The sequence below is a fragment of the Phocoena sinus genome, chromosome 1 (assembly GCF_008692025.1).
Source record: "Phocoena sinus isolate mPhoSin1 chromosome 1, mPhoSin1.pri, whole genome shotgun sequence".
NCBI lineage: Eukaryota > Metazoa > Chordata > Mammalia > Artiodactyla > Phocoenidae > Phocoena > Phocoena sinus.
Window position 1 is genome coordinate 173,765,053 of NC_045763.1, and position 8,330 is coordinate 173,773,382.

At 35.9% G+C, this 8,330-nt stretch overlaps 1 protein-coding gene across 1 annotated transcript; it reads left to right on the top strand.

Annotated features, from left to right (window-relative positions):
* The first annotated feature begins 1,278 nt into the window (after positions 1-1,278).
* Positions 1,279-2,093, top strand: LOC116764431 (28S ribosomal protein S15, mitochondrial-like). The gene has a single exon (XM_032653055.1). The coding sequence runs from the start codon at positions 1,300-1,302 to the stop codon at positions 2,077-2,079; it is 780 nt and encodes a 259-aa protein (XP_032508946.1). The 5' UTR covers positions 1,279-1,299; the 3' UTR covers positions 2,080-2,093.
* The last annotated feature ends 6,237 nt before the right edge of the window (positions 2,094-8,330 follow it).

Genomic DNA, 8,330 nt, shown 5'->3' on the forward strand with positions numbered 1-8,330 from the left:
ATATCAGAAAAATGTAACTCCAAAGACAAAAAAGTGAGCTAATAAATATGTCCTTAGTATGAATATCTGTGACTAGGTTAAAATAAATCCAGCAATAATTTATACATAAAATTCCATATATAGGTCATTTTGAGATAAGATAATTACCATAATAAAAAATGTTTTGATACAAAACAATCTAATGATTTGAGTATGTATTCTGAATTCTATTCATACAATTTAATTCATGCAAACTAAAGGTAAATTGTTTAAATCAAAAGAAAAATAATTTAGAAATAGAGATTATTTTGAAAATCAAATGAGTCAACACAGGGTGATAAATTATGTGTGATCTATAGTTATAGAAAGTAAACACAAATAATACACAAAATGACCTTTATTGTCTAGTTTTAATAATTTCTTTGAAGAAATCATAATCAGAGGACTTCTAAAAGTATCAATCAATTGTATACATGTAATTTAATAAGAAATATGAATACATGTGCACTCATTTATCAAAAGGTTTGAAATTCAGTTCTTTAATTCAAGCAAGTAGGAAAAATGTGATCACAGAATTATGATATAATTAGAATAATTGAATTACTTTGCTAGCTTAAAAAAAAAGAGCTCTACAAATGTTGAGTATTTGATTTAAAGTCAATTCTTTATGGAAAGAAAACCCTGTTCTAACAGCTTATATGTTGAATAACAAAGGAAACATCTTCAATTTAGGTTTCTAAATTGGTTTTTACAGTTCTTCACTAAAATATTTAATTGAAACACTTTAACACTTTGCATGTATAAAGATGCACAAAACATCAAATAAAATGACCGTAAGCCTGCCTTGTTGTGCCTGTCCACAGCCTCTATCTCCACCAAATACAGCTTTATTAATGAGACCACTAGCTGAGGCAGGAAAAAATCAAGCCTCACATACTGTATCTTCCTGTTCACAGGTTTTTTTTTTAGTTTCTTCAGCAGTGAGAAATTAAGGAAAACAATCACAGAGGAAACAAACCTCATCTCAAATATACTTTTCTAAATGCCCTAAAACCTTAGCTTCAACCCTGTAATTTTGCAACTTCAATTTCCTTAATAATATAAGGGTAAAGTAAAACAAGCAAGCAAGCAAAAACATAGCAGCAAACTATTTTACATTCTTTTAATGGAGATAAGGGGTCTCTTTCCTGCTCTTGAATCTGAGCAGGATTGCTACTGCTTTGATCAAAAAAAGATGGTGTTTTAAGTTCCAACTGTTCTCAACACTCCACTTATTCTTCTGATTAAGTGGAGCGGGTCCCTCGGGGGTCAGAAGCCACCATGCTGAGGGCGGCGTGGAGGGCGCTGAGTTCGATTCGGACCCAGGCAGTGACTCAGGCCCCAGTCCTCGGGCTGCCGGGTGGAGGGTGCGCCATGCTTCTCTCCATCCAGCGGGACCTTCCCTCAAGTCCTGGAGGTCTCATCCTCCGGGCTGCCCGCAGGTATGCCACCCAGACACCAGTCCAGCCCAGCCATGAAGATGACCTGTCCCCTTCTATGCTGCTCAAGGACTACCAGGACATCCCTGGAATTGAGAAGGTTGATGATGTCGTGAAAAAACTCTTATCTTTGGAAATGGCCAACCAGAAAGAGAAGCTAAAAATCAAGAAAGAGCAGTTGATGAACAAGGTCGTGGAAAAGCCTAAGGACACCAGCTCCCTGGAGGCTCGAATTGTTGCGTTGACTATCAAGATCCGCAGTTGTGAAGAACACATGAAGAAACATCGAAAGGACAAATCCCACAAGCGCTATCTGATGATGAGCATTGACCAGAGGAAAAAGATGCTCAAAAACCTCCTCAAGACCAACTATACTGTCTTTGAGAAGACATGCAGGGAGCTGGGGATTGAGTACACCTTTCCCCCTCTGTACTACCGAAAAACCCACCTCCACTGGGTGACCAAAAAGGCTCTGTGCATTCGGGTTTTCCAAGAGGCTCAAAAGCTGGAGAAGCAAAACAGGGCCTTAAAAGCTGTAGCTGCAGCAGTCCAGAAACAAGTCCAGAAGAACCCAGAGAGCCCTTCCAAAACTGGACCAGAGGCAATCAAAGAAAACCAATAAATGTTAAAATTAAAAAAAAAGAAAAAGGGATATCTTCTGCTTTGCCTCATAGCCATGTATTTGGTAATAAGAATAGCAACTAAATTTTTTATACTGAATATCAATTTCTCAAATAGATAAATAGGCAAATGTATGAGGATTATAGATGGGGCCCCTTATAAGAAAGCTTTTGCCTTCTTAAAAATTGGAAGACGTATTTTTGCAATATATATGACTCTTACAAAAAATTCAAATGACTATATTAACTTTCAGTCAGAAGGAATGCTTATTATAATACTACATTCTTTTAATGTTATTAAAAGACATATAAAAGATATAAAATGTTATTAAAATGAATTTAAAAATCTATAATATTTAAAATGATGCCCTTTACAAAAATATTCATGAATTAAGTAAGATGCATTGTTCTATATTTTGTTCAAAGTAATTTTATTTAAATATAGGAATTAAAAAGTATATACCTCTGGCTTTGATTTTATTTCAGTAAGTGTCAGGAGCTCAGCTGAGCTGGGTGAGAGGGGAGCTGCCAGGTATCAGGGTAGCCAGTTAAGGCAACAAGGCAGAAATGAAAGAGTTAAGACTTTAATCACTTACTACAATGAAATAAGAGAAAGGCTCACGACTCCATTGCATTTTACCCCATGAAATGGACTATGGAGCCAGGTAGGTCAATGCTTTTCACCCCACTTTGGAGGGGGCCCCAAACAAAAGGCTCCAGCAATTTTATGAACCCTGAGTTGGGGGTAGGGGTGAGGATGGGGGTGTGGCACAACCTAGGGAGGTCCAGGCATGGGAAAGTAGTGAGTATTGAATCAGAGTTGGGGAAAAGTTATCTTCAAGGTTTCCCCTTCCCTCCCCATATGGAGGCCTGTCTCTGCCCAAGGCCTTAGCTAGAGATCCAGGAATGAATGAGAGGAGGCTAGGAATTTAAATACACAAAGAGCAGATCCACCAGAATGCCTGAAGGGACTTCCCTGGTAGGTGTGCTGCCAGATGGAAATATACAGTTGTATCATTCTTTTGTTTTTAATTAATTTTTATTGGAGTATAGTTGATTTACAATGTGTTAGTTTCTGCTGTACAGTGAATCAGTTTTATATATATATATCCAACATATATATATATCTCCAACATATATATATATCTCCAACATATATATATGTTTTATATATATATATATATATATCTCCACTCTTTTTTAGATTCTTTTCCCATATAGGCCATTACAGAGTATTGAGTAGAGTTCCCTGTGCTATACAGTAGATTCTTATTAGTTATCTATTTTATATATAGTAGTGTGTATATTGTCAATCCCAGTCTCCCAATTTATCCCTCCTCCACTTTCCTCCTTGGCAACCATAAGTTTGTGACTCTATTTCTACAATCGTATCATTCCTAATATTGACAATCAACTAACAGTTATTGAGCAAATGCTATTACTGTTTCACAAATATTATTTCCTGTTACTTGAGTCCTCATGAAACCATGCAAGTTTGGTCATATATCGGCCCAAATCTTGAGACTATTAAAGGGCAGCTCAGAATTGTCAAGACACTCGCCCTAGGTTACACACTACTCAAGGGCTGAAACCACTTTTACCTCATTTCTGTTCTATTCAGTAATGTTTTATCACTGCATATCTGCTTAGGGCACAAAACACTCCAAATGATAGATAATCCATGACAATGTAAATAGCTACTGTGTACATATTTCTCTCACTTTTTTGCAGTTTTTTTTTTCTAGTGTCCAGAGACCTCTTTTGAACTGATAGGAAAAAGCAGGCATACAATTCAGAGGGATAAACTTTGTCATGATAAGAAAATGATGTATCTGAGATTTCATTGTTGATACTGGTTCAGCATTTTCTTCTTCAAAAATTTTTTAAATAATTATTTATTTATTTATTTTTGTCTGTGTTGGGTCTTCGTTTCTGTGCGAGGACTTTCTCCAGTTGCGGCAAGCAGGGCCCACTCTTCATCGCGGTGTGCGGGCCTCTCACTATCGCGGCCTCTCTTTGTTGCGGAGCACAGGCTCCAGACGCGCAGGCTCAGTAGTTGTGGCTCACGAGCCTAGTTGCTCCGTGGCATGTGGGACCTTCCCAGACCAGGGCTCGAACCCTTGTCCCCTGCATTGGCAGGCAGATTCTCAACCACTGCGCCAACAGGGAAGCCCTTCTTCTTCAATTTTAATATAGGTTTTTGGTTGAGATTTCCATTACATGAAAATAACTCTCTCCTGTAGTTAAATACATTTTGGAATTGCATTTATTATTAGGGGATAGGATTCTAAAAAAGACAAGGGTGGCCCTTTAGGTGTTTAGATACCTGGTGACATTATCGTGTATGTTTTCTTTCTTATATCTTTGTGTTGATGAAAGTAGGAGCTGGGTGTATAAAAAATGAGCAATATGCTGCTTGTGTTCTGAAGCTGTTTAACATGTAGAGGCATAAATAAACAAGTATTTAAGCAATTATACAAAGAAGTAAATAATAAAACTATGGTGGGATGCTGTTGAAATGCATAGGCTGGAAACAACCCCTATATAGAAAACATGGAATTGTTGACCAAATTATTAGCATGAGGCAGATATAAAAGTAGTTATTTGGAATAAAGGTATTCTAAGAAAATGGAATACCATGTGTCCAATACTGGAAAAAAAAATATCAAAAATAGCTGAATAGAGAAAATACAAATTATAAATAGTTTTAATTTTCAATTTTGATTCTTTTAGATCTTAATAAATAAGCATTTGTTTTGTTCGTTTTTAGATCACTGAGTTTATCATTTTTATTTCAGTTTGAAAAGCTTGGCTATTATTTTCTCAATTATTTTTAGTATCTTTATTCTCGTTCTGGAATGCCAATTACATATATATTAGATCATTTACTCTTGTTCCAAGTTCCAGCTAGGATTTGTCCCTGTGTATTTATTTATTTTAGCTTCTTTCTGTGGTTTTATTTCATAGATTATTGTTAGATCTCCAGTTTGATTAATTATTAATTCTTCAGTGACATATCAATTTCACAAGTTATATTTTTTATCTTTAGAAAACTTTTGCCTATTTTTCTTTTAACTTTTGCCTATTTTTAAACTCTTTATTATATACATGCTTTCATGTAAATCTCGAAGCATATTAATGATAACTTTTTATTTCTTTTCTGCTAATCCCATAGTTTCAGTTTCTGTTTTCCGATTTGTCTCCTTGCTATGGGTCATATTTTTTTGCTTCCTCACCTGTCTAATACATTTATTTGATGTCAAAAATGATAAATTTTATGTTGCCAAATACCTGATGCTGTTGTATTCTTTTAAGGAAAGTTGCAATTTTTTTTTTTTTTGCTGTACACGGGCCTCTCACTGTTGTGGCCTCTCCCGTTGCGGAGCACAGGCTCCGGATGCGCAGGCTCAGCAGCCATGGCTCATGGGCCCAGCCGCTCCGTGGCATGTGGGATCTTCCCGGACCGGGGCACGAACCCGTGTCCCCTGCATCGGCAGGCGGACTCTCAACCACTGCGCCACCAGGGAAGCCCAGAAAGTTGCAATTTTTATTGATAGACATATAAGTTATTTAAACATGAATTTTAACAGCCTGAGGCTGGTTTTTTATTATTTTGGACAAATCAGAGTAGTCTTTACTTTGTGGCTCATTCAGCCCCGTTACTCTGATAAGACTGTTCTGGGCCTTCTGTCGAATGTCTCCTATGCTTAACAAGGTCTCTACACTTAGGCAGTTGGCATGTCCAACAATTTCTGGCCCCTTTTGAGTTATGGTAATTCTTTCAACTTACAGCTCCTAGGTAGTCACTTTTTTACCTGGAAGTTAATTTTTGTCTGGCATTTTGGAAATTTCATCTGACAAATTCATAGATTAGTATCTAGGCAAAGACTCAAGTGGATCCCTATGTAGAGTTTTTTTTTTAAAGCTCTTCTGCTAAACTGCTCCCTTTTCTGTGGTCCTCTCTCTCACACATTCCAGCCTTCTTAGGTTCCCTGAACCTCTTATCTTTCTCTTCAGTTCAACAAAACTGTCTCGGTCTGTGTTCTCTCACTCAATGGAAGTTCATAGCAATGCTTTCCTTCTCTCAACAATCATAAATTTATGCTGGCTCTTTTGCAATGGCTGAAAACTGTTGCTTCCTATATTTTTGCCCATCTTTCTAGTTATTTACAGTGGGAGTGTCAGTAGAGATTCTGATACTACCTCATGACTACAAGTGAAATTTTCAATATCTTTTTATAGGGAAAGTAAGTAGTTAGAAAATGAATTTATTTGTGAAGACATCACATTTTTTACTCAGGAGAGAGAGAAAGAGAGGGAGAGAGAGAGGAAGAAAGCTGGAGGACATAATTATTTTAATTATTTCTGTCTTACCCATAAGTGGTAAAGTCTAGTAGACATATAAGTGGACAGTATGAGTAAGTAATTATTTCTGAATTTCAAATCACTAAGACCTGCAATGCCTAGATTTTTGCATGATTCCCAAGAGGATTTCCCTCAGTTTATTGGTGTCCAATGATGATAAAAAGATGCCTCTGCTATCATTTCACCTGCTTGGATACTAACATGTGTGGGCATGTAGTCTTCCTTTCTCTGTCAGTATCCTCCACACATCTTTTTTCAATTCTGTTTTCCTCTTTCCTCAGTATAAGAACCATACCTAGAATTATTTTAGTATGATCAGTGAGAAAAAATGAGTGGGCTCTGCCTCTGGTCAGTGCAGGAATTCATTGTTCCCTCAGTTATTCCACATGTTTTATCTGGCATTTAATGAAAAAAATGTTAATCTTAGAAGACAATGACAAGTACATAAAATATGTTTTATAATATTTGACTATACAGTTGATCCAAAATCCTTTTAAATAACCTGAAATCTGTTTCAGCATATTAATTGTATGCTATTATTTAATACCATTAGTAAGCAGAATATAAGAAAACACTGTCTGGGTTTTCAATAATACGATGCTATTATTCATTTATAAAGAAATGCATGCACCTTTTAAAGGAAGATTGTTACGATGTTCCAGTTACATAGGCAGGAGAGAGGTGGTTATATAACTAATTCAATATTAGAAAAGATTAAACTTTTAATCACTTAGTGTGTATCCTAAATCACATAAATTATACTTTTCAGAGTTCAAATTAGAAACCAAGCTAAATAATATTTTAAATGATTGAAAATATTTTTAACGAAAGTGTACTTCTATATCTGTTTTCTCTTTTTTTTTTAGAATAGTGAAACTATAGAATAGAAAACACTTGATTTTTTTCACAACATTTATGGTAATCATAGCTGTGTCTAACTGCATGTAGGCCTCCTGATAGCTGCAGTTTAATATTCATTGGGCATGTTAAGTACATATTGTATTACTTTATTAATTTCTTTAGATTTTTGTCCTTAACAATTAAATATTTAAAATTAGATACACTGCAACAAATTTAATGTGTTTCTATCATTGATAATATATCATATTTTTATTTGTCACTTTATTTTTTTCCTTTCAATCGATCTTCACTTACTACTGTTAACCAGTAGTATTATGTTATTTACTAAGTTGACAGAAGTTATTAGAAGATTTTTAAGATCTCATTAATACATTGTCAGAAACAACAGATGCAGGAAAGAATCAAATTATGGTGGTTATTACCCTGAAGTAAGATTCTGTGTCAAAAGTTAATTTTCTTTATTGTTTCTTTAAGGTTTTGTAATGTAAAATATAATAATACATGAATACCAATTTGGAAGTATTAGTGGCTCCTGGCAACCTTGAAAATGAATTATGATTCATTTTTCTCCTCCATAATCTGAAGAAAACTGAACACTGCAGTAAAAGAATGGAACCTGATGCCTTTCAAATAGTTTACAGACTTGGCCCATTTTTCCTCTTCTCTGTAACAATAAATTATCATTAAAAGATGAAGTGAATCAGCTATATGTATACATATATCCCCTCCTTCTTGGACCTCCCTCCCTCACCCCCATCCAACCCATCTAGAGCACCGAAGCTGACCTCCCTGCACCATACAGAAGGTTCCTACTAGCTATCTGTTTTACACATGGTAGTGTATATATGTCAGTCCCAATCTCCCAATTCATCCCACCCCCCTCTTCGCCCCCTCTCCCCCAACCCCCGGTGTTCACCGGTCCTTTCTCTACGTCTGCGTCTCTATTCCTGCCCTACAAATAAGGGACCATTTTGTTGAGATGAGATGCTGTTTACGTGCTCTGTAATTTCTAAATATCTGATTCTCG

What these genes read in the sequence shown, in the direction of transcription:
- LOC116764431 (XM_032653055.1), top strand. Translation starts at nt 1,300, where the DNA reads ATGCTGAGGGCGGCGTGGAGGGCGCTGAGTTCGATTCGGACCCAGGCA.